The sequence below is a fragment of the Accipiter gentilis genome, chromosome 18, assembly GCF_929443795.1.
Source record: "Accipiter gentilis chromosome 18, bAccGen1.1, whole genome shotgun sequence".
NCBI classification, from domain to species: Eukaryota; Metazoa; Chordata; class Aves; order Accipitriformes; family Accipitridae; genus Astur; species Astur gentilis.
The window spans coordinates 10,334,111-10,361,431 of NC_064897.1; the positions used below are offsets into that span (position 1 = coordinate 10,334,111).

At 39.5% G+C, this 27,321-nt stretch overlaps 1 protein-coding gene across 6 annotated transcripts in view; it reads right to left on the minus strand.

Moving 5' to 3' along the window:
• ABCC9 (ATP binding cassette subfamily C member 9) overlaps positions 1-27,321 on the minus strand; it is a 75,787-nt gene that overhangs the window by 38,257 nt on the left and 10,209 nt on the right. For all 6 annotated transcript variants that reach the window (XM_049821877.1, XM_049821879.1, XM_049821878.1 and 3 more), the window contains 14 exons: positions 25,932-26,073; positions 25,448-25,569; positions 24,306-24,472; positions 23,384-23,626; positions 17,533-17,727; positions 14,614-14,778; positions 12,909-13,064; positions 10,021-10,155; positions 7,966-8,128; positions 7,289-7,329; positions 6,211-6,353; positions 3,309-3,417; positions 1,903-2,013; positions 852-924 (listed from right to left, as the gene is read on the minus strand). In XM_049821877.1, the coding sequence (XP_049677834.1) occupies positions 852-924; positions 1,903-2,013; positions 3,309-3,417; positions 6,211-6,353; positions 7,289-7,329; positions 7,966-8,128; positions 10,021-10,155; positions 12,909-13,064; positions 14,614-14,778; positions 17,533-17,727; positions 23,384-23,626; positions 24,306-24,472; positions 25,448-25,569; positions 25,932-26,073 (1,965 nt within the window). The remainder of the gene's footprint in view (positions 1-851; positions 925-1,902; positions 2,014-3,308; positions 3,418-6,210; positions 6,354-7,288; positions 7,330-7,965; positions 8,129-10,020; positions 10,156-12,908; positions 13,065-14,613; positions 14,779-17,532; positions 17,728-23,383; positions 23,627-24,305; positions 24,473-25,447; positions 25,570-25,931; positions 26,074-27,321) is intronic.

Genomic DNA, 27,321 nt, shown 5'->3' on the forward strand with positions numbered 1-27,321 from the left:
TATCATGCACTGTATGGGACTTTGTAACTTTATGGAAGTTATTTAGGGTCAAATGCTATGAAGTGGGAAGTGATTATTCAGTCTGGGATTCCATTAAAATTCGGGCCAATCTAATTAGTGACTGCAACTGAGAGAAGATCCATTATTTTTTTCTGCTTTGCTATACTCCTCCCACCACCACTTTCCTACCTTTAGTCCTACTTTGTAGTGGCAATGGTGCTTCTCAGATGTTCCTATAAACTAACTGAACTCATTAACTGTGCTAGCTAGTGCATTTGCCAGGTAAGCCTCTCGCCACCTGGGGAGTTAATGGTTTTATTCCTTCCAAAGGAGGTAAACTGTCAGACTGGTTCACCCAGCTTGTAAACCCATGGCTGTAGACTATAAACTCCTTGGAGTAAAGACCTTCTCCTGGTGTTGTATGTGGCACTGGGCCGGCACAAAGAAGTGTTCATCCATGTATAAGACACCTAATGCTACAGTGAAACAAATGATACAGACTTTGGGATTACCTATAGTACTTTGGGATTACTAAAAATAATAATGAATTTTTTTTGCAACTATCTTTTTCATATTTATTCTTACTCTTGACTTTGTTCCTGCTGTTATAAACACTATATAAACTGTACAGGTATATAAAATCATGTAATTTCTTGTTTATTTATAGTACTTCTGGCTAATGATATAGGTATATGACCAATACAGTTCATGACCTCGTATACATTTTTAACCTTCATTTCTTCTTATAAAAATCTAAATGTGTGGTTTTGTGCTTTTCACAACATCAAAAAATGGAATTAGTAGCAATTTGATTTTACATATTTAATGTTTAAGGTGTGCATTTACCCTACCTGTTGGGATTCTGATGTTTATATTGGACAACGTAGCTAAACCACTTCCCCATGAAAAGTATCCATTGGTCACCTACAAAACAATTACCACACGTCAGATATATAAACATGAGGGAAAAAACATAGAATGTCTAGTTAAAACATAGAATGTCTAGTTAATACATAGAATGTCTAGTTTGGATTTAAAATGTTACTGAAATAAATCTGTGATTAATAGACATGGTGAGGTATGCTCATACACAAAAAAAAAAGCAAGTTAGGTTTGTAAAGATTGCCAAACTCAGGAAAGTTTGTAAATAAGGAAAGTTATATACACAAACATATATACTGATTGAAATGCAATAAAGGGATAATCTTGAGTTGAACTCTACCAAACGCTTTAATTCTGTCAAGTATAAAATTAAAGACTAAGAATAATGGCCACAAGATCTCACAGGTGACAATCTAAATAGCATAGCTTATCAAGGAATGAATCATCCTGTATATTGTGATACATGGCCCCTTGTGAATGGATTCCCAAAGTACAAGTTGAATATTCACAAGGTTTATGCTGAACATAAGAAAAATGTTCCCCAGTGTATGCTAGCCTTTTTGTACTTCCTTTGGAGTTGACAGGGCCATGAAACATTCCTTGCACTCTGTGTGGGGAAAATTTGGCCAACATGACTTAAAATAATGTCATAATAAATGTCATGTCATAATAAATGTCAAAATGGGATTCAAAAGTTTTGATCTTGGCTCTAAGAGTGAAAGAGAAGTGCATGAAGGGAAAGTCTAAAAAATCTGTATTAATTTCTGCATATCAGATTGTCTAGTTTTTGTTCCTTTAGACCCATGATGCCTCTGTCTCCTGGTAAGACAGAGAATGACTATGAAGAGCTGGTCTGTAACAAATTCTTCTCACTTTATTTTTGGCTGAGGTGCTAATTTAAGGGCTTGTTCTTGCATTGGACAATCTGCCTTTGGAAGAACAGCAGCAATTGGGCACTATCCCGTACTGCTGCAGGAGGACCTGCTCCTCATAAAGAATGAGAAAATGTTTTCAAACCACCTTGATTGCGATATCATCTAACTCCACAGGACGCGTTTGCTTCCTTGTTGGCTGTTCATAGCTTTCAAGCTGATACCTCAAAGGCTGCCTCCTGTTGATGGCCTTGGTGTGCTACATAGTGAAATGAAGAAAGGAGAAAAGTTTGAATTCTCAAGAGGGGACAGCATTTGGTTCCTTATAAAACAGGCAATCCATTCCCTTTCTTGGCATCATTCTAGGTCACAGGAAGAAACTAGTGCTTTTCAGTATGTGTGATAATAAAGACACACTACTGTGATGTTTCAAACACCCTTAACTGAAGCATGAGGTATATCTTTCCAATTTTGGTTTCCTACACATAACAACCCCCAATTTCAGCTCTGTCATCCCCCTCAAACCACTAGGTAAGCCTGCCCTACCTGAGGTAGCTCCAAACAAAGCTGTGTCAGTAAAAACATAAGGATATGGAGAGTTACCAGTTTGGTTCTCAGAAGCAGAATAGCTGCAGGAGCAAGAAGCATATCAAATTAGCTTGTGTAGAATACCTCACTTACCCTTAAGAGTGATTGTGGAGCTAGCTCATTCAGAGCCACCTGTGGTATTTGTAAGCACCACTGTATTGAGTTAAACTGGGATAATCTTACTGATTCCTTACAGCTGGGCTGTCTACAGTGAATGATTTAACCTTTACAGATATTACCTTTATTTTTACCTCTCCCCATCAACTAGACTTTGTCTGTCTCTCTCTGTAGGGCTGGGCAAAAGGTGGACAAGAGAAACAAAACAAATGCTGAAACAATTTCATTTTTGTTTCCTTTAGTATAATTGTTAAGCCAGAAGAACAAGAAACATGTTGTTTTGGGTTGGCAAACTAATTTAATTCACCTCAAAATAAAGCTTATTTTTTGCTGATCTTTTCCTTCTGTTGCTGTCTTCAACTTTCAGTCACATTTCAAATGACATAATCAGTTTGAAACAGTTGAAATATGTAGCTTATTTCACATAGTTTGTTGGTGTTTGTCCCACCTCCAATTCTGAATCTCCCAGAGCAGGAATCAGTCCTACCTAAAGATGCCCAACGTATAATGGATTGTACTGGCAATATACAATACAAACCCCCATAACCACAAGAAATGCACCTGGGCCTTTTATAAAAACTGAGAAGGATGAATTTGTACCATGTGTAAATGTGTTGGTGTGTTACGGGGGTTTTATTACTACTGGCCCTTCAGCAATGCTTAAATGTGTTTGGGGACCCTTCATGTCATAGAAACACAGAGATCCCGACATAGAAGAGGCAAAACTGGTCAATCTTAGAGTCAGGCTGGAAGCCAAAATTTCTGAGCCCTATCATTTAGGCCACTAGCCTTGTATGGGGCTATATGGCCTCTCTGCTTTGAAATTCAGTGTCATAAAACAGAACTTACAAGTCCTGTGTGCTTCTTACAGGATTCATAAGCTACAGAGCTGTCCCCACCTCTCCAGCTGTCATCTCCAATCTCATCACTCAGGAGAAACTCATTCAGCTTCTGTACACTTGAAAGAAAACAGGACAGTGAGTTAAATAAACCCAGGTTTCCATGACCACATTTCCATTTTTGTGCAGCCCAGCCAGCAGGATATATCAGAATTGTTCCAAAAGAAGTTCATGGGATACTTCTGGTTTCCTATTGGACTGTCTGCCACCCTGATGGCAAGTGAAAATTTATTTACGTGGAAGAAGGACAGATGAAAATAATTAAACATCATATTGGTAGCTGGGAATGAAGAGGAGAGCTATTCATGTGAGTGCCACTAGAGCTCCGTGGGAATGGTTTCCATCTTGGCAGGCTTACCTCTTCTGTGCCTTTCTTATGCCTATGCACAGTCAGGATGCATAAATGAGTCATTCACCCACCTACAACCTCTGAAAATGCCAATGCGCCAGGCGCATCCTGAACACAGCTTTTGCATACACTGCATGCAAACAGGACTGAAGACTACACAACCCAGGACAGCCACGGCCAGCCTCGGAGAATTACAGCAAGAGCTCTCTTTGCCTACTTCTTAAAAGCGTCCACTGGGAAATAAAGCACACAGGTTCAATTCATTCTTTATCACAGAAGGATCTGATCCCCTTTCCACCCCACTTCCTTTCAGAGTGCTGTAAGCACCTAGCTCTTTATCATTCTGGGGAAGGGATGAACAAAAGCACCCACTGGTCATGGTGAGGCTATGTTACTTTGCAAAAACTAAAATCAAGGTGCATTGAGCCAGAGACTGAGAAAGCAGAAGGACATAAGACTTCAGATCAGTGATTTGAATGTTAATCTGCAAATGGGAAAGTAGTCCTGTTTCAAGGCCTGCCTCAGCATTTCGTATGAAATTATCAATACATGTTCAAGCCACAGTGATACTGGTTAGCAAAAAAGCACTGCTATTGTCATTATTTCCTCCTGCCAGTATATCTGTTCCTATCTCTGCTTTTGAAAGGGAAATTTATGTGTCTCACTCCCATATCAGAGTTTAAGTCTTACATAAGTGCATCAAACAAGAATTTATCTTCCTGTAGAAGATAAGAGACCTCGTTCTGATCATCTGCCTAAGAAGACATCAACCATTACTTTGCATTTGAACGAGGACAGGTACCCTCAAAAGTTTTCATGGTACTAAAAGTACTCTTTAACATAAAATGGAGACTCTGACCAAAGTATGAGCACTTAATCATAACACAAATGAGCGCATACTCATACACATGTATTTGATTGATGGTAGAGCCGTGGAGTGGCCAAGCACGCATTCTTCATTCTTCACTTGGGGGACATGATGTTCATGGGAGAAAGATGTTAAGAAGTAAGTTTGCCAAAGGGTAAAGTTTGTTTTGGCAAATATGGTCTCTAAATAGTGTCCTGAGGGGTGGCCATCAGTGTTAAGGAAAATGTACACACCATTTTGATATTAGGGCTATGCTAAACATAGTGCAGAGATGTAGAGGCTGGGATGATTTATAAAGGAGCCTTGAGATTTTCCACTAGTCAGAAATAATTTTCAACCTAGGGAAAATGTCTCATGTGGCCCTGCTGCTGCTTTGACAAAAATAAACCCTACTTAATTTTTTTTTTAAAGTGAGTGTGGTGCTGGCAAATGACAGCTGTGGAGCCTGAAGTCCCCTTGACTGCTATTTGTTATTACTGTTACCCACCAAAAAGAGGCAATGGCAGCAGCAATGCAATATCTTGCCAACGTGCTTCAGTCTTGGCAAGAAGGAATTACGTTTCTGGGTGTGAAGGTTAGTTCGGTCTTTACATCCTGCTCATGCTTGGCATCTGACACGTTACTGCCAGTCAGGTGTCAGTTAGCACCTCTTGGGACATCTTGTCAGTGTGTATGTCTACATAACTGCCCCACGACCATGACTCCTTCCATACAGACCACTGACCCAACAGCCAAGAGTCTGCAATTTGACTTACTACCAACCAGCTCCCTTGAGATTAAGTGCTCTATAGCCCAGCACGAAGGAAGTTGTTTTGTTGGGCTACTTGCAGCAATAAATGCCTGGAACATATAAGTTTCTGATGAAGCAACACATTTTATGAGTTCCTTTTCCTTTTTTTTTAAATCTTTTCCACTTTGTGCCAACTTCCTCATTGTCCTGCCATGCAGATCCCTAACCCTCACAGACGAAATTCCGAAATGTCTGCCTTGCCATGCTTCCTCTCCCGCATCTCTTTACTGCCATTCAGGGGAACAGCATTTCCTCTATAAGAGAAGTGCTGTAGGGCTCAGTTTCCCTTGGGTAACTAGTCCTTCAGTGTCCAGTGTTCCTCCACCCACTCTCTTTCCTAAGAAAGTCCATGCTAGTGCTAGACAATGGGAGACAGGTCAATACCAAATTCTCACATAAAGCCCAATGCACCGTTTGTGGAGGTAGACTTAAGCCAGTTGCTCTCCCTTGCATCAGCAGGGCCAGTCTTGCTAGGTAGCTTCATGCCAGTCTCTCTCATCTCCCTCTGCGTTGACAAGAGCTCAGAAAAGTACTAGGTAAGGGCGACGGTGGGTGGCCACACTGTGAGAAGAGGAGCATATCCCAAGAAAGGACAGTCCAGCTCTGAATCTCACCTGCCAAACTTGGTGAAATTATCAAAAGAATGGAACATTTCTTTGTCTCTGTTTCATGCAGTAAAAAGAAATGGTTACTCTGATTTCTCTCACATTTTTGAACATCTGAGTCCCACTTCTTAATCCTCTTCCATGTGAGCAGGTAGAAACCACCTTTTTCTCCAGCACTTTCCCTGTTGTATTACTAAATGTAGGTGTTCAAGAGTTGGAGAAACAAGAAGGGCCACTTACCTTATGATAGCCTTGACTGCAAAACGAACCACAGTGGAGAGCAGGAACAGCGGTGTGACCAGGATGTGAAACAATGAGAGTGATGCAAAGGCCTGGGCGGGCTGCAGTGGCTTGACATTGGTATACGCATAAGTCACAAAGGTCTGTCACATCAGGAAAAGAGCATGTCAGGATAAGGACTCTTGAAAAAGATGGACAAGGACAGCAAGCAAAATATTTTGCTCAACTAGGGCCAGTAACTACATAGCTCAATTTATTGGGAATCCCAGTAAACTGAAGAGAAAGCTGTCTTCTATTAAAGTGCAAAAGATTTTAAAAACTTGCCAGTGATTTAAAGAGATTTACACATTTAAGAATGAAAAACTTTTCTTTGTAAAGTCACAGCGTTTAGTTTTGTAAAGTTTTGTAACTGACTTCAGGGTTTAGAGGAAACAAGCAAACCAGAAAAATCAGTAAGAACCTAATAAATCTTATGGGTTTTTTTCACAGATGCAGAACTATGGTCATATCTCATCCAATTCTGGTACACACTGTTAGCATACTCTGAGTAATGCCCTCAGCATTTGGTCTATGAAGAATCCTTACTAGCCGGCACGCCATAGTTCCTCCAGTGCATTAGGCTGAGATTTAAACCTGGCCAGAGGACAAGCAAAATTTATTTCTCCTTAAACTGCAGAGTACCCTTTCTTGAAAACTAAAATGGTGGCTTATAATGCACTTTGAAACAGGAATGATTTTCACTGCTAGACAACAGAAAAGCAAATCCAACCAAAACCCCTTCAAAATGAGACCTTCTCAAAATGGGTCTTTTTTCAAGTTGCAATGATTTTTTTCTTTCTTATAGAAAAAAAATTATATTTCTTTTCATTTTTACCAATCCAAGCCACAGCTGGTGAAATACCAGCTCTTGGAATGGGCACTTCCAGTGTCAAGCTATTCTACAGTTAGCAGGGGCACATTAACTCATCTGCCAGTTTTATGAGGAATATGTCCTACAAAAACAATGGTGTCCTTTCTTTCCCCCCCTCTCATTTTCTCTGCCTTTTTATAAGGAAAAGTGAAAAAACCATTATCTTACTGCAAGAACAGCAGCTATTGGTATGGCCGCATTCATAAAAACTGTGAAAGAGAAATAAAATAGGCATCAGATTATATGAAATAAGCAAAAACAGTTTTACCATTAGTTGTATGGCACTAGAAGAATCCATTTATTTCCAATTTAAGTAATTAAAACTCCCAAAGGAAAATTCCTTTGCAGGAAGAAATTTCCTTCCATGACAGAGAGACATCTTAAACACACAAACAAATAAGCCAAGTAATTATCTCATTTGTATACTTTAGTGAACTGGGATAAAAAGTTTTATGTGTACAATTATTATGCAACACAACGAAAACATTACCCTGTCAGCTCTTCTACATTACAGAAAATACAATTTCATTCAGACACTAATTTATCTTTCCTGTAATCAGAGATGCTAATGTTATCTGGAGCCTCCTTACTATAAAACAATTCATAACTGTAATGTCATTATGAAGGTGACAGAAAACTTCCTACAAAAAAAAATCAGCAAAGCATGCTCTGTATTTTCAAGTTTCTGTGTTATATATTTGTCATGCCTTTTTATTTGAATCACATTTCACACACACACAAAAAAGTGTCATAGGCACAGCTGTATTTGGCTTTAGTTGAAGCCAGGAGGAATGCTGACATGGAGAACAGGATCCATTTCTGAGCATTAAAACATAGTTACTTACTGGAAAGAGATGTATGAAGCGCAAAGGTTTTGAGACTGGTGAGTTCCTTCATTCTTGTTTCTTCCACACTAGTACAAAATATGTGCTCCCAGGCATACAGCTTTAGTAACTTAATGCCTTTTAGTATCTCATTGGTTTTCTTTAATCTTTCAGTAGAATAGTCCTTCATTTCAAAAGAAAACAAGGATAAGAAATTGATAATGGTTTGTAGTTTTAATGAGAATACTCTTTTCCCTTCACTTCTGTTGTGAAATTCATTAAAGATTTATAATTTTGTTTGTTTTTTTGTACAGGCTTTCAGTTGCCATACCGAGTAACACAATATAAAATTCCTTGTTCTTTAGAGATATTAAAGTGCTTACAATCGTGAGGGGAAATTAAGTGACCTGTTCTGAGAAGAAATATAAACCAAAACATCTGAATCCTTCAAATAGAGGTGAAATTCAGGGAGGTGGATTAGTAGGTCAGTGGTGTACATAACAATAGACAGAAGACTTCATGTGTGTGATTGCTGATACAAGATTCATTCTGGGATTCATACAGACCAGCAAGCAAAATAAATAAGATGTTTATTCATATAGTTAGCTAATTGCGTCTCACCAGAAAACAGTAATTCTAAGTTTTGGTAAAATCATAATCCAAAAGATGTTATGAGTCAGACAAACTCAGAAAAGAGCAAAAAGAAAGATTCAGACCATTTCTGAAATTATGTAAAGATAAATCCTCTGTTGGTATAAATTGGCACAACTGTACAGGATTGAAGTGTGCTGAAGATTAAATTAATGTATGTATAATTTGCTTACTGAATATTAAGATAACAAGGATCTTTAAATATTTGACAACTCAAGCATCAAAGGTTGATTAAAAAAGTTCAAGGATCACAAGAATAAAGTTAAAAATTAGACAAAGTATCAGAAAACATTTCTAATTGGTGAACTAAATTAGACAGCAAAATAAAGTTACAGCACTGAAGAATGTACAATAGATATTAATCCAGCAATGCCAGCTGATTTTTAGAGAATACCAAAGCTTGGGGTGAGAGCATAAAGTCTCTAGCCATTTCAGAGGGCGGTTGTACACATTCTTTAAAACTGTCCTCCTGTTATTAATCATTTGTACTGTTTGCTAACATCCCATGAAATACAACATCTGAATGTAGGAATAACACTCTTTCATGGAACGGAATTCAGGTGAAACCATGCATAGTTTCACCATGCTAGTGAAAAATACTCTCTGCAGAGAAGACAGGTCAAGGCCCACATACTTTTTTCAGATTCTTGTCTGACAAATGTTAGGACGGAAGAGATACTGAGCCACAGAAAAACAGAAAGGGAGGGATGATGGAATTAAGACACAGCTTGCCCAAACCTCTGCAATGAATGTTCACTAACAACAAGAAGCCCTGATTACTCGTTCTCATTTCTGGATGTGCTGGTTTTGGCTGGGGTAGAGTTTATTTTTTTCACAGTAGCTAGTATGGGGCTGTGTTTTGGATTTGTGCTGAAAACAGTGTTGATAACACAGGGATGTTTTAGTTCTTGCTGAGCAGTGCTCACACTGAGCCAAGGCCTTTTCTGCTTCTCACCCCACCCCACCAGCAAGGCGGCTGGGGGTGCACAAGGAGTTGGGAGGGGACACAGCCAGGACAGCTGACCCAAACTGTCCCAAGGGATATTCCAGACCATAGGATGTCATGCCTAGCATGTAAAGCTGGGGGAACAAAAAGGAAGGGGGGGACATTCGGAGTGATGGCATTTGTCTGCCCAAGTAACCATTAGGCATGATGGATCCCTGCTCTCCTGGAGATGGCTGAACACCTGCCTGCCCATGGGAAGTGGGGAATTAATTCCTTGGCTTGCTTTGCTTGCATGTGTGGCTTTTCCTTTACCTGTTAAACTGTCCTTATCTCAACTCACAAGTTTTCTCACTTTTACTCTTCCAATTCTCTCCCCTATCCCACCGGGGGAAAGAGCGAGCAGCTGTGTGGTGCTTAGTTGCCAGTTGGGGTTAAACCACTACACTGGATCACAAATGTCACTGAAATAATTTACTTACGAGAGTGCTCTTCTGAGCCTCAGCCAGCTTCGTAGCTATGAAGTACTGTATCGGAGCTAACAGTACAATGACAGCAGCACCGACCAATGCACTCATTCCAAGTAAATTGTAGAGTAGGATCACACCCATTATTATCTATGAAGAAAAAAGCAATGTAGAAAAAGAAGGAGATTTCAATATGCCAAAAGGATAGCAAGAAAAAAATATTTTTCCTTCTAATAAACAAACGGTTCATAGGAATCAAATGAGCCCTTACTTCAGAAGGTCATGTTTGGAAAGTGTGAGAAATAAACCCAGAAGCCTTTATTTTTCACATTAACTGCATAGTTTGTGTTACTGCCCGGTCCTAATTCCAGGCGAGGTTTCCACAGAACTAAAGGAGCACTAAAATGATGGTGCTTACCCCAAGTCTTATTTACACTAGAACTCCTTACATCACTGGAAGTTTTCAAAGTCTTAGGACTGTCATGAATCACATTTGCATTCTGTCAGTGGTCCTCTTGCAACTGCAAACAGAGGCACATCTAAGACAGGCACTGAAGCATATGTGGTGGGAGTGACACAAACCTTACCTTGTGCATCAATACCATGTAGGTCTGTAGGAAAGTTCCAAGATGCTACCTTAGTCCTACAAAAAGTTTGGGAACACTTCCCACAGTGGTTTACCTGGGAATGTCTCTGATGCAACTACCGTGATTCTGCTTCCTGTGTTAATACAAGCTCTACTACATAAGTATTTTGATAAAAAGCTCCACTGTATGGTACAGGATATACAGAACTAACTAGTTGCCTACTTTGTAGTTTTGCTCTCTCTTCAATGAGTCAGTCCAGTCTTTAAATCTGCATTCTTATTACACAGTATCAGAAATAAGAATCAGTGAAGTTCAACATTTTGAAAGCATTATTTAGCTCTTCAGGCTTGTGTAATGTAAATTAGCATACCTACATGCCATTTTCTTAGCAGAATAATATAAGGTTACAGGTAGCAATTTGTACTTGGGGTAAACTGAAGCCCTTACTAGGGGCCCGATCCTGCAATGAGTTTTTGTGGTTGATAACAGGCCATAATTTGTTGATACACAATGTATTTTGTAAGATTCATCCCAATCTTCAGCAGGCTATGGCTATATTGGCTCACACTTGAAGGATATAAGTTCAGTATTTGCTACAAGCTTTTCTGCTTGAGGAGGGGGAGCCCTGACAATTGCTGTTTCTTGAGACATCCCTTGAAGCTCAACTCTTTTGCATAAGGCAAGACAGAATAGTCCCAACACCTTTTCCAGAGTGGTATAGTTATAATCCAGCTCATAGTTACAAAGGGTTAGTTTCTTCCTTCTTTTTTGCAAAAAGCAGCCAATTGAGCTAATCAGGCAGAAAGACTTATTACCATAACACCAGTGTCATTGATATCAGCTGCATAATACTTTGAGAAGGAAACAGTAAGTATTCTCCTTTCAATTTTATTGTTGGAGCAGATGTGTAAGGTAATCACTATGACTGATAGAGCTAAAGAGCAGAAGGAGCCCTTTGTAGCCTAGGCCACAGGTGCTCACTCACCAAGTTCTTCAGCAAGGGTAAATTCATGGGTGATGCTACGCTCATTCCTGCATAAAACTATGGTCAAGCTCCCCTGTGTTCCCTGTCTCCTGAATGCCTGAAGGTCAACTACAGGAACTAGCAAAATCATCAGAAGTTTCCTCAAATCAGCCTTTTACAGTAGTGGTAAGGAAGGCCATTACATTTCTACAGTGGCTGAGACAGAGACTTTATTAAAGAGACAAATGAGTGGTGAATTTAGGCTACATATATTTCTTCACTAGCAACAGGAATCAGACCACCTGTTCATTTAATAACATTCAAAGTACTAACAGCAACTCTTCCAAATAAACCTGGCTGTGAAACAGTGACTTAAAATTAAATGCTCTGTATTATTTCTAATTTCTGTTACTGTGCAAACTTTTTTTTGTCCTTTTCTCCATAAATTATTTGATGACTCTCTAAACCCTACCCTATCCTAAAATAGACACATAAACCCAGTATTTTTTTCCATTAGTAGTAGAAATATTGCTGACTATTATAATAGATTACTGACGCAGTCCAAGGAATTTCAGCAAAACAGATCTACTATAAGAGTGGCTTTTATCCTTTTTTAAACTTATTTAATGTTGGTGGCGTTATCTACAGGTTAGGGCCATGTCAATTGCACCCCAAGCTAAAATTCTGAAGGTGCTACAGGAGTCCAAGCTTTACGGAAAATCAGTGTGGCTTAGGTCATATTAAGTCATTTAGCACTTTTGAATATTTCTTTCAGGCTAATAATTTTTACTTTTCCTTCCTACAGATCTGCCTACATATCTTTCCCAGTCTTGTTAAGAACCAGATGTTTACAGTAACTAAGCTTGTTTATATGAGAGCTACTCTGGGCATTCTGTGCAGCACACTGTTGGTGCTGCTGTCAGTCACTGAGCACTATTCAATTGCTTTTTGCTCCTGCCACAAAACACAGTTAAAAAGTGGACACTGCAAATGCAATACTTAGCACTGGTCAGATGCCTGTGATGCTGCCATGTGGCAGAAATAAAAGCAATGACTTGTGTCAGTAGTGGAAGAAATATGAGCAGGGAAAGGATGACAGATCATGATTCTTAAAGTCACAGACCACATCCATGACATGGAAATCCTGCTCAAAAAATTCCTCTCTTTACTGCAGAGACAGTCTCCCAGCCCCTGGAGGAGATGATGGGCCACGTTTCTGCTTGTTAGTCTTCCTGGCAAATGAGTGTGAAGTCCAAGTTACCCTCTGGATTTTGTAGTAGTCTCACAGACATATACTCTTTTCAACCACGTTGGAGGATCTCTGAAATCAGGCCCTTACTTTGATGCTCTACCTGAACAGGCATTGCCCACAGATTGGGGCACAGGAACAAGAACCACATTAATTGATTTGTTTCTATGGCAACCAAGTTATTGATTTGTCCCAGTGTCATCTCTCCCATGGACAAGTTGGACGTCGAAAGCCTCAGGATCTTATTATATATCATTGCCTGTAGGAAAGGAGTAAAATGGAAGATATGAAAATGATATAATTATAAAGCAACAGTAGCAGAAAGACGTTTCAAACTGCGGTATCAGTCTTTACCTAAGACAGCCCTTCTCCAAGTCTCTCACCTGAGACACTGAGAGAGAGATGGAGACAGAGTGAGAGAAAGCACAAGAGAGAGAACTGACTTTAAAAAACTCCAAGTCCATTTAAAAGGTTTGTTGCTTAACACAGACCTAAAATAGAACAAAATGACAGCAAAACATCAACATTTAGGAGACCGGGCAAAGATCTTTGAACAAACATTTGGTGAGCCTGCTTTTCTGTGACACTGTCTGTCAAAGAGATCTTTGTTTCTGATAAGATAGTTAAACTCATGCTATGAAGTTTTGATCAGGGTGGCTATGTATTCCTTTGGGTTTCTCTCCTTTACCTGGCCATCTATTTCCATAAAATTTGTAGGAGCTTAAGAGAGTTTAAAATTAATCAGGGCTTATATCTACCAGAATTTTAAAGATAAATATTGTGAGCCCAGTTTGCAGCTACGACCAAATATCAAACACTGCAACTTTGAGAAATTTTTAAGAATATTTTGTGCCCTTTGCCCTGTTTTGTCCATGAATCCTGTAGAATTAAGCAGAAATGCCTATAGACCATGGTGAATTACATCAGCTGCATATGGTCCTAAAAGTCCCCATTTTGGCAAGTGGGAGTCGCAAAAGCACAAGGAAATAATCATGTACGCTTTCTCCATCATGTCTATACCACCTATCCTGGGAGAAGGCAGAAAATGTTTGAAATATTTACATCAATCATAGTGTGCACAAAACCCAGAAGCTTCCATGCTGAGATGATATTCCTGTGGTTAGTTACACCTGGCAAAACATCAGTCCCAGCTTCTGTTCTGCACACAGTGCTACTGCTGTCCATGGAGCGTGGTCTGCGGAGATCCCTGCTACAACCCACCCACGTTCTGAGCTGGAGCTGCTGGCTCCAGTTCATAAACATGGCTTTCACAGAGGGTTAATGGATGCCAGGTTTAGAGACACAGTTTTGGAGATGAATTACTCCAGTCCCATCCCACAGGGCTCTGTACAAAAGGGCATAAATATTCAGAATCACGCACACGATACATGGACAATGTTCCCGTAAAACATAGCGTGGCCAAAGATACTCTGCAGATAACTGCTCACAGTCAGCAGAAGTAACCTCATAGGCAAATGAACAAAGCAGGGGCAGAGCCAAAACAACACTGCTTATCTTCATATACTTAACATCATCTGCAAAAATATGTTCTTACATGCACAGTGTGAGTGCTAAACTTCTGCACGTTAGTATGATGGGGTTTGTTTTTAGCAAAAGCAATTGCTGCCATCGGTTTGGCTGCGTCACTGATACCACTTCTCCAGTTTTCTGTATAAAAATACAGTGCATCTCTTCTCTCAAACAACTGTTAACTGAGTCTTCAGATAAAGAACAAGACAAATGAAAGTACAAAGCTGGAGCTAGTATTAGTGAATTTCTTGGCAGATCATGCAAACATCTTTGCTCACCAGTAAAGCACCTCGTAGGTTGATGCCAGTTTCTGTAGTCACATAGTAGGATGCCTGCAGGAATGTCCTCTGCAAGATAAGGGCCAGGAAAAGAAGAACTGCCAAAACATAAACATTCCTGAGGAATTCCTCTGAGGAAAGATACGAATTTGATGGATCCTTCACCTGAAAAGAAAGGAAAAAGTGATGAAAGTGGCATAGGAGGGATTGTATGTTCTTGAGATACTGGAAACAAGGGAATTCAGTCATTAGATTACAATAAAAAATATTGATGGTATTATGGACAGTTATGGAAATCAGATTTCTCACTGTACCTACGTAGCAAAATCATTTGGATACAATTAACTATTCCGCTCATGTTCCAAAGACTTAACTTTTAGCCGTTCTAAAATGAATTGTTTTTAGCAGGAAAGGGACAATTAGATCACCATGTCTGCCTTATCTTTAGTTTCTTCATTGAATTCTGATGAGTTGTAGGATAGAAATGCTACTCTGTAGAAAATAAAGCTCATTCCACCTGGACCACAAAGAAGCTGCAAGAAAATATTTTTTATTATATAGGATTAGTTACTCATGTTGCATTTACATATTATGGAAACAATTCCTTCCAGAAATATAGTCCATGATACCTGTGAATTCTGAATAAAATAAGAACATATATGCCAGTATTCCCCACAAAATGAACTTTAAACAGGGGAAAAAAAAGTCTCATTCAAATCACTTTATTTGTTTTCATTTTCTAATTTTGATATTCACTTTCTGCTCTGTTTCAGGCAGAAAAGGAAACAAATTTACCAAAATACTGCGAGGAAGGCTGTTCTTTTGGTATTTCCGATCCAGCTGGAAGCAGGATGTACTGGAATTCTTACAAAAAAAAAAAAAAAAAAAGAAGAAAAAGCCTGTTCTACTGAACTACCCAGCCTGATTCTGAGATGAAAGGATGGGGGAATAGAGGAAAGTAAACCACGTAGCTACCCTCTTGGAGATTCTTTCATCACTCTGGATAAGTGTCATCTGCCATGAGACTGCAGGCAGCAGAGAGGTGCTCGGAACCCTCCAGGCTCACCTCACTGCAGTGACCCCAGCCTCGCCACACCACACACTCCTCCCTCTGCCATGGGCAGCTGACACCCAAAAAGTGTGTATATGCACCCAACGGTGTTTTCAAAAGGTCCAATGTCTGTAAGACACCTAAATCCCACTGAAATAATAGGTCTAAGTGGCTCAACCAGCCCAAGACTCCTTGAAATGTGGGTTGTTTAAGATCATGATTGGCCAGATAAATATATTTGAAAACTCTTCCCTTAATGTGCTGCTGCATCTAACTTCCCCGTGTTTACATGGTGGGGATATCAATAATAACATAATATTTGTAGATACCTTTATTAATGTACATAGAGTTCTCAGGTATTAAGGGAGAATAAGCATAAAATTCAATTAATTCACATTAATTGGAACTAGACTGAATATAAAGGAGAAACACATAATAGCAAGAACAACCAAGAGAAAGTTTATCAAAATCCATAAATTAAAAGCAAATGAATTCTGAAATGTATCCAAAAGAAATAGTGACTGTCACCAAGCTAGGCTCTTGGAGAGGTTTCAAGTTCTCCAATGATTTTAATCTTCCCTTTAGCCAGTGTTGATTAAAACTTAAAAAAACCCACAATTAAAACCACTACACTGAAGAGTACAAAAGATGAAGGAAGTGTACAAGGTACAGATTCCTAAATTTGAGATCCAGAAATGATAATTTTCAAGCTAAAATACCTTGTTTGCTCAATGTACAAACCAGCCCCATTTTTGATGCAAAATATGCACTTTGCCTTTTAACTCTGTGCCTCAAATCCAACACGTGGAGGTTCAAGGATGATAGAGACCTTTATTTGATAAGCTGCACAATTAAAGTCTCATTCTTCAGTGCAATGGCTGAATGAGAGTCTAAAGCCAAATTCAGACCGTCAAGAAAATGAATGTCAGAAGCAAGCAGCCAAGGAGAACTTTGGACAGTGATGATAGTCAAATGCTTTATCTGGAGGGGAAAATGTTATTCCATTACATACCTATCTGCTCCTTAAAATGTAAAACACTCCGCATAAAGTGTATGTAGATGTTTCCGTCTCAGAAGACAAGATGTAGGAAAATTTCATCATGTCTTCTCTGCTGTCAGCTAGTAAAATAATTTTACCTGTATCTTTTCACTAGTTACTAACAAATTCTTTTTCCTATGATAGAAAAGGTTCTGTATCAGAGGCTTGCTTAGTGCTTAGAGGTGGCCTCTGAAATTTCAGTCTCTGTGAAACTTGAAATGAGCTGTGAACTGACATCTTTTGTGCATCTCTAGTATCAGGAATGCCATTGAATAAAGTAGATGCTTATCACCTCACACCACCAATGCATTTCACCACAGCAACAAGAGCACAGTCACAAACAGGGAGTGACTACTCTCTGCCTCCCAGTGGAAAACAGATTTCAGAGAGCTCAAACTGGTCAATGAACTACCAATGGACAGATGGATAGAAATTAAGCAGAATTCCCAGACTCATCCCTGCTGGATGCCTCCCTGAGGCACCACCAGCGGGTGTCCTGCTTGAGATGAGGAGGTATAGTTAAAGAGGAGCAGAAAAGCTGTTCCTTCTCCCCAGAACTGCAGGGCTGACTCCACCAAGAGGCAGACAGCTGGGCAACTGGGGGAAGCTTGCACTACCTGTGTTGCATTCATACCAAAGACTTCCACTACTGAGGTTTATAACTTGACTGTCTCTCACAAAAAATTACTCAATTTGCTTGAAAGAAACAATGAAATCATACAACGATGATCACAGACATATAAAAGCATGCAGCCAGAAGTATTAAATACCTGATATGAATCTAAAACTACTACCAAACAAAGTCTTTCAATCCGTGTTGTCACGTTACCTTTTCTGTTGTATTTGTATTATTGGTTGTATTCTGGAAGCCCTGGACAATGCCAGAAATGCATAATGGCCCAGCAAAACCCAGCAAGTCAGCCAAGTAACGGAATGTGCTGCTGAGGAGAATTGGTCGTCCAAAAGCACTATACATGGCTAACCATATGGAGGGGCTCCGATTGGGCTGGTCTGCTACCTTTTTCTGGAAAACAGAGAAACGGGTATCAATGCACCAAGAAGAGGCCTCCCTGGCTTTATTACGGCAACTTCCATCTCGTTCCTGTCTGGATGCCCAAATGGTTCCTGAAGGGTGTTTTGGAGTGGGTGAGGTAGCAAACATGTAGATATCAACAGATTTCAGACATTCTTCACAGCAAATTCAAATTCTGCCTCCTCTTGGTAACTGCGGTTTCTCATCTCTAAATCCTACCACTTTTCTGAACCTGTGAACACAGGAATGCAAACACAGATTAATTATACTGGCATGTAGCCATTGCTCCTTGTCATATGTGCACTCAGGAAAAGCTCTGACCTTTCAAGCCCTTGCTCATATGGGTAATCTTGGCTTTCACAGTAGCTGTGAAACCACTTGATCCAGTAAAGGCCTCTGATGTGAGAAAGGGATGAAGGAGAAAACATGGACAGACACCTGCAAGAATATACTTTAATTTATCTGGATTTTTTTCCATCTCTTGGACGCCTTCCAGGAAGACACACTTCAGCCGATCAGTAGTTATGTGCTCAACACGATGAAAGTAACAGGCTATGTTGGGAGGTAAGATTAAATCAACCAAGGGTGCTTTCCAGCATTCAGTTCCGTGAATCTATGCAGTATGACAGCTCCTGCCCTAAAACACCAACCAGCAAATATCTCTGTATCTAGTCAGAGGAGTTCTGGCATTTCTGAGGTCCTTTCAATCTAAAGAAGAAAGAGTTTTACTTAACAGATCTATGGTCTGCAGAGTGCTTCCTTGCGCTTCAGGCAGCAGCTTTTGACACTTTAAAAAAAATCTGTCATTTTTCAAGTGGCACGGATGACTGCAAGTTGTAACCCAAGCTAAGCCCTCCTAAGTGTTCACAGAGACATTTTAAGTATAGCCCAGTAATAACAACACCCTGCCCCAGCAAATTAACCAAAGAAAAGCAAGCATGCCTGTACCCTGCCTGGCTGCCTTGTCTTTTTTCCTCTTTTCTCTGTTTTTCCTTTCATGCCACTTCAACAGTGACATAGAATATGTGCATGGTGCCAAAAATGTACAAGGGTACAGGAGGGCCAGATAGCTGCTTACTGGCTTCTAGAGATTAGGCCGGGCTGGTCATACCCAATGCCAAGAGACTTAGTACAGAGAAATTGGAAACTTTTCATTGGAAAAAATATTAATTAATTTAAATTAAATTATCTAATAATCTCTATTGCTAAACACTGTTGTTTCTTCTTTTTTTAATCAGAATTTCAAATTCACTGAAGCATCTAATGGGCAGGGGAGAGAAAGAAGAGTGGATTTTTCTTCTAATCTTAAGCTCTTTTCCAGAACGGTTCTTGAGGCCCAGTGTTATGGGCTTGCACTATAGTATGTTGTATATGCCAACCCTATCCTTTATTTAGGTGCTGAAGGATGATCTGTCAGTCACCACTCATTATACCTGTCTGACAACCACTGACATGTTTCAGTAAATCCACAGTTGAAAGTTTGGCCAATGTCTTAAGACACAAATAAAAAGCTCTGTCTGGGCCTTCTGCATGAAAAAATGTTATTACCATGATGATTATTTTCTGCAGTTTCCCAGTCCCTTTAAACTGCTGTGGCTTGGGAAGCCACCTGAAGCCAAGAGCTTCTCCTCCTGGGCACAGGAGGCTAGAAGGACATACTTTCCTTTTGGAAGGTGAGAAAAAGTATCTTAAAACATAATGTTAAAAATGATTCAGTTACAGAAAAGGAGGGGAGCTGTACTAAAGACAGGGAAGAGTTGCAGCAACACAAATGTGAACTTAATCAGTTTACACAACTATGCATCCTGGTGTTTGTTTAAATTTGCCAGGATTATTTTTGTTGGTATGGTTGGTAGCGTTCGTTGTGTGAATTACTAGGCTGGACTGCTGTTCTCATCTGTGGCACTTGCTTAGGTTTTCTTGTCACCTCCCTTTTAAATAACTGTAATTTTCTCTACTTTGGGCGCTCAACAGTTGAAATAAGGGCAGTGAGACAGCACTTGCTGGTAAATCAAGCCACCTGTTAGGTACGCCTCAGTAAATATGGAAATCTGACTGTTCCCTTACTGCTGGAGCTGACAGTGTCAGTCTGATGCTGAAGGGCAATGCTCCGTCCCTGTGACTTCTAGCTACCTAACACACTTTTTTTCCTCCTGTTTTTTTGCCATAACAGGTAAGATCCACAGTGGCACATGAACAGCAAGTATAGGAAATTCTGATGGTCCTTGACTTTAAAAATTGCATTTTCTATTACACCATCCCAAAAGTAAAACTTTCTATTGACTGTCAGAGCAAATTACACAGGGTTTTGGTTGATGGGGTAATCCAAATGTAATATCAATGTGTTAAATCTAGTTTGGGATATGTTATGTATGATGCACTAGTATGTGGTTTGAAACATCCACACCACTTGTATAGAAACCAAACCAAAAGCCAAGCAACAACAGAAACAGGATAAAATTTTTTGGGAGGGGGATTATGTGACAAGTACTACCCACTTATAGTACATTGGTCCAAAAATTTGGCTGTGAGAGTTTCATTGCATATTATTAAGGACTTATTTTTCTTCTCAATCTTATTAAAAAATTCTTTGTCTTCTGCAGAAGCAACCTTCCTATCCACATTTAGAATTTCTCCAGGATTCTTAGAAAGGTATGATAAAAACACTGTAAGATGAGGTATTTCTGTTTCTATAGGAGACTGTCCAGAAAAGCAAGAAAATAAAGCACATCCATCTTTTAGAATATTTACTGACGGCAGGAAATAATGAGATAAGGAAAGCCAACTGCAATTTTTTTGGCAGTACTTTGTTTAGGAAAAAACCTCAAACAGCATATTTAAGTAAGCTCAATTATCAAAAGAGCTTGTTTTACCTCTAGTTTTATAGTATCTTCTAATTTGAAAGAACATATGCTATGTTGTTTTCTTATGATATGCTGTGTTATGCTATGTTGCCAAACACAAACTATCTATAAAACCAGTAACAAATGACCTATATCTTACTGTAAGAGTTGGAATGCCTTTTGCAGTAGCGACTACCAGACTAATAGCCAATTAGAATGTTGATCACCAGTTATTTAGCCTTGTATTGTATTGGTTTATATTGCTTAATATTATAATAAAATTTCTGATAACTGGCTTTAAAGTTCTATAAAACACCATGTAGCATGAAAGTGATATTAAAATTAAATTACTTGATGTTTTGAAAAAATTACTTATAACAAAAGAATTTTGAGTAGTGAATGTATTCATAATGCTAAGAAATGCTTGATGAAAATTTGAAGATGTAAGAAAATATAGAAGAGAATAGTGAATTCAGATTTGTTACTGAGAAGTGTTAGCTTAGGTCTTGTTTCAGTAGGCAAACCTTCACATGGTAGGACCCAGAAGAATTCTGTCAAAATAACTGAATACAGATTTCAGGAGTTACCCACTGACATCAAAGAAAACATGAAAAGGTTGAACCCAGTGTTCACAGACTTCATGGTTACACAAGTGGCAATATGCTATTTAATCAGAAGATAGCAGCCATAAAGAGTTAATCTCAGACCCGCTAGTTTACACTCGTATATGCTTGCGACACAGGTTTGGAAAAAGTGATTTTGAGAAACCAGTCATCAAAATTTAACCTCACTCATTTCCCTCATGCTATTACTTGTTAGAGAACCTCAGCTGCTTTCAATTTTCATAGCATGCAGAAGGGATAGCAAGACAACATCACGTGAGCTATCTCAAAGGTATTTTACAATACAGAATATTCATGGTCATGTTCAGCATCGTTCATCAAGGCATGATAAGAAAGGTTTGGAAAGGAACAGAAGCCTTCTTTCTGCAGGGCCATGGAGCACAGCTGAGATCACCTATCTCCAGGCTCAGACAGGGGTAACCCCACTTAATCCAGAGGATGCTGGGGGGCTCCCCTCGCCAGCTGCAGAGGATTAGTGCAAAATACACCCTGGCAGCAGAGACAGTGACATATCATCTCTTCCAGATTCCAGACCATGCTTCAACGTGAAGAATTTTCCTAATTCTGAGGCTGCTTTCTGACCCAGCCATGCACAAACCAACACATTCCTCCGTGGGAGTGAACTGCAGCGAGTTCCCACTGCCTGGCTCTTTGGATTGGTTTTAGCCCTTTGGTTTACTTTAACTTTATCTGTGAAGTATCAGTTTACTTTAGGGTTAGAGCCTGTTTTTGAATGTTAGCACAAATGTGCTAGAAGCTGTGGTAATCTCGAGACTTTAAACAACTATGGAAACCAAAAAATCTGATGTAAGCCAGCTTTATAAATGTAGGTGCATGTAACTGTATGGGTACGTTTATGCAAGTCTTCATTTGTGCATGACACGTGCCAAGGGAAGCTACACACTGAATGTTTGCATTCATGCACATGAGCAATAGCACATTTAACTTGCCTTTTGGCATCTGAACCCCGTATTTGTGCAGGCACACACAGTATCTGCAGATGTAAATGAACTACAGAAAAATGCTTGCACCTAGACATCATGCCTGTCATTAAGAATGGCACAGAGACTCAGATCCTTGGGGGCATGTAGATGCCTAAGACTTTTTGGTCTCTTTAAGCAAGAGTTAGGCACCAAATGCTTCTTTAAGGACCATGGTCTAAGGGATGCACTTCTTTGCTGTGAAAAGCTCAGTTCCAATGACTCAGTAGTTTTCTGCTTAAAGCCGAAGGGTCTCGGTCTCTAGTACTGTAAGCATTGACTATTTTGTAGAGAAGCAACCTAAATCTATTAAAATAGAAACAATTGCACTGATTATGGTTTCATTTCAGAGGGCACAGAAAGGACCCTGCAGCTCCATCATTTGCTGGGAGCAGAGAGCTGCTCCTCCCGGCTTCCCCTTGCATTGCAGTTCTGAACTGCGCACTGCTTGGAAACACATTTATCTGGTGTGTGCACCAGGAACAGGATTTATATGGTTTTGTCCTACATGATACATTTTCCAAAGTGGCCTCTTAATGCCTGAATTCTCTCTGTTTACACTTGAGAATTGTTATGTATGCACAAATCAGGGAGACAGGCTCTCAAATTCTCCCTCCTTTCAGCAAACCAAAATACTTCTTTTTTGGCAGAAATCACCAGCTTTAAGCACAAGTGAAACACCACAGTGTTCCCTAAATGTATCCAGAAGTTCCTCTGGAAACTCCTGCCCTACCCAGTGAGTTCACCCAACCTTGGTTTTGTACTGGGTCTGGCTGGGATGGAGTTAATTTTCTTCATAGCAGCCCATATCATGCTGTGTTTTGGATTGGTGACTGGAGAAAAGAGTGAAGGTAAGTGTTTCCAGCTGAAACTATGGACAGAATGTCTTCTAATTTAAGATGCTGTCACAAGTAGCTAAGGTTTAAACAAAGCTTTCACTTTTAAAATGAAATCTAGCAAGTGATCAGTCTGTTAGGGTTTTAGTTTCCAGTTGCTCTCAATCTGGTAACCCTCCCCTGCTGTAAAATCACTTAAAACCAAAGAGTAACCATTGGATTGGAACATTCTAAGCCAAGTTTCACCTTGGAATAAACAGTCCTAAGTTAAAAATTCCTAAAATTAGGATTTCATAGAAGCAGAAAAATTCAAAGTGACACTACAGTTTCTAAGGCTAAAGAGTGACACAAACATCTCCGGTTACCTTTTGTTCCTCATATGCTTCTTTGAGACAAATGTAATTTGTCAGTGCTCTCATTGCAATTGGAAGCTTTCCGATAGCCTTCAGGTCCACAGGTTTCTTGTGAGCAGATATAATAAGAGTATTCATCCACCAGTAAGTCGCCTTTGAGAGCAAATTGACAAATGGCTGCAGAAACCTCACCCCCAGGTCCTGTAGATCCTCTGGTGGCTTTACTTTCTGAGGGTTCATGAAAAAAACATACCTCTGGAGAGGAGAAAATAGACAGCACGTGCTCAGGAATTACCTCATGAACAGTAATTTTTAGTAAAAATTATGTATAATACAACTACAGTGTCATATTTGCATTTAAAGGTAATTATACATTGATTTTAAATATAAATTTACATGTAAATAGGATCATTTCCATTTTGAAAGCATAACTGATGAGGAATTGAGCAATATGGTATGTGGACACAGCTCTGTAGCCTACCAGTACCACCTATCTCTATCTGAACAACAACAAAAAAGAGTTATTGAGTTATAATTATATTTTAAATTATTGTCAGTAAGAATGTATGCTAACTTATACATTCACTACATATATAGTTTATCTGCATTAACATAGCATATATTGTATAGATTACATACACGTATACCCCTACATGCACAAATATGCATGAATATCTATACAAATACACATCGCTCTCTGTGTATACATATACACAGGCACACATACATACCAAGTCCAGGGCACACATCAAGGACATACATTTTAAAGAGATGCCAGGTCCCATTGATTTCTATAGAATTAACCAGATACTTATGGCTAAGCTAAACTTGGGCCTAAACTTGACACAAGCCAGAGTTACTGGGACTAAAGACCCATCTTCATCCCCAAGATACTACTGATATTTTTTCAGATCCTGATAAAGAAACCACATACCCTAACTCGAATGACATTGATCTCCACAGCCATTAGCAGCCCATAGAGAATGACCATAATTCCAGTGATGCAGAAACGCAGCTGAGAAAATGGCACACCATCCTGGCAGTATCTGACAAGCTTGATCGTTTTGGTGACAAAGGCCATTATCCAGTAAAGAAAGAGAGCTGCAAAACATGCATAATTTAAAAAAAAGTAAAAAAATTAACTACACCAGCACTGCAGAAGTTTTAGCTCTCCCAAACAGAACTATTCCGTGGCTTAGTGCAATGCAGGCACGGTGATCCTCTATATCACCAGCCTGCAGGCTGGCGATGTGTGATGTCAGCCAAAGTCAGGAACTCAGGTTCAGGAGATTTGCTTTGCACTTCCTTTTCCCAAGTCACTGTTTTCTTTCCTGGGCCATCACTCTTCAAAGAGATCCACAATAGTGGCCTTCACACAATTAGAAAAGTCCACTGAAGGTAACCTGAAGGGGAACTTTGTTATTAAAATGAAGCAAAAGTCACTTAACATGACAAATATCATATTGCCTCTTTGAAAAAGCATGGTGCATATGGAAATATGCTCATTTTGAAAAAGAGTTCATATAGTTCAATTATATCCTGCATCCTGGCTTGTATCTGTCAATGGCTCATTCAGGTTGTTGAGTTATATGTAATTTGGACAGTATGCCTGTACGAAACATTATCCTGCAATGTCTAGTCACATTCTTCTGACCACCTCCTGACTTAGTAGACTGGGTAACCTCAGAATCAACTGCAAAGAATGTTGTGAAACAACACCCATCTGCATAGGATGATTTTTGATTACTTTTAAAAGTGGCCTTTTAAAATAGCCCTTTTTTTGAAGTTTTTGCCTCAAAATAATGAGCAGTGTTAAAAAATAAATACCTAAAAGCTCATGATAGAAATACAATAGGCATAGAATGATCTTCCTTTTGTGATCACTTTCAGAAAGTTTTCAGGGTGTATGTTATAAAAGGTGCAATAACTCCTACAATAATACTAGTTCAAAGAGCAGAGAATTATTCCTCTCTCTTTTTTAGTATTCTCACATATTTCACCATCCTCTTCAATCTATGCAAGCTGACTGTGGCTAACTCACTGGGTTTTGTAAGAGTACCTAAATTTTAGACTTACCCAACAGTAACTTTGGAAAGTTAGATGTTTCAATATTGTGGTAATAGACTATGGATACAGTGGCAGCCACAAATCCCATTATAGCTGGTAGAAAGAGATGCAGATGGCGAGATTTCATTTGTCTGAAAATAAATAGAGTATAAATTAGTGAATTTGGTGTCTTTCTTCACCACTGTTACATTCCTAGGGTTCTGCTAATCTATTTAAGAACACAAATATGACTTTCCTAGAGACAAAAAGATTTTTTCCATGTGAATGTTTTAACTTTTTTCAATATTGTAAATATTGACAATAAGAGAATAACAAAGTGCTAAGAACAATCGTTTCACCTTCATCCCATTAAAATTGGGACAGTTCAAGAAATGACGCTCCATCTTTTTTGGGGGAAAAACTCCTTACACCTTTTTAGCCAGCTCATCACTCAATAACACTTTACATTAATGAATGTAATTAGCTTGGCTATCCACCAAACACCATCACTTACGTATCGGAAACTATGCCCTCTGCTATTTCACACACATGTACAAACAGGAGGGTGAATGTCAGGATCCACCGCAGGTTGTGTCCAGGGAAGTGCAGCCAGGTATTGTGGTGAATCTGGACTTTGGAGCTTTGGCTTCCCCAACCTGGGAAATAATAGTAATGAAAGAGGAAGGTTATCACACAGCCAGCCAGTGAGTGATCTGGTTATCAATTCCCTATTCTAATCCATAGGTCACACTTAATAGTATACAATTAATACAAACCCCCTACAAGAATATGAGGGCTGTTGTTACTAATAAGATGACCCAGGAGTGTCTGAGTTGCCATGTAGCCCCCCCCATAATTTTGATCTAACTCTGTAGACAATGGGACAACAAACTTCCCACAATTGCAATCAAAGAAAAGAGGTCCCCAGGCAAGAACAAAGATGAGAAAAACAGAAGAAACATCTCAGTGTCTCACCCTCACACAACAGGGACTGACAGTTCTTAAGTGATGGCATCATCATGTCTTTCCGAGTCATAGACAAGAGTGGGAAAAGTTTCCAACTGATAAAAATGTTGCATCCTCCAAAGAGGCCTCAAAGAGATATATTTACTTCAAACAAATAAAATTTATTATCTTTGTTTCAGGCCTGGTTGGTAGCACTGTCTCAGGGGATGCTGAACGGCAATTTCCCAATCTCAACTCCTCTGGCACAGCCCAGCCTCCTTGCCCTGGCACATTAAAGCTCACAGCACCAGGACTCAGCTGATTTAATCAACAAATTAATCTTGAAGCCTATTTCCATGTCATCACCTCAGATGGCACCTATCCTTTTCAGGCAAGATCCTCTCTGAGCCCAGCAACCTGACAAGAAGTGGGACACCAAGGACCTGATGGATGTGACAGTGCTCAGGGAGCTGAGGACCGATCAGAGTCAGCCTCTCATGACGGCGAGTCTGTCCTGCATGTTGCTTTGGCCTCGGTCCCATCCTACCTGGTACAGGGCTGTCCTAAGTCAGCCCAAATGGCTGTACATGTCCCTCTTACTGTAAGGCAACTCCTGGAATTCCCTGACTGACTTCCTGAAGCCCATAGAGAATCCCAAGAACCGCACATTTTGGGGAAGTAAAGAAACAAATCAAAAGAAAACACAAACAACTGAGTTTAAAATCCAGGATATGCTTTTGATACACAAGGATGCAGCATCTCATTGTGCCTAGAGGCTCATCAGGTGACTCAGAAACACATAAACCAGAGCCCGGGTTTATTCATTCTTGGAAACTGTCTGGATTTCACCATTTCATCCTTGTTTAATATGCAAAGTACTACAGGAACAAAATATTCTCTCTTCTCCACATCTGTCTCAAACACTTTCTATAGTTTCCTGAGATTTTCCTAATCTAATG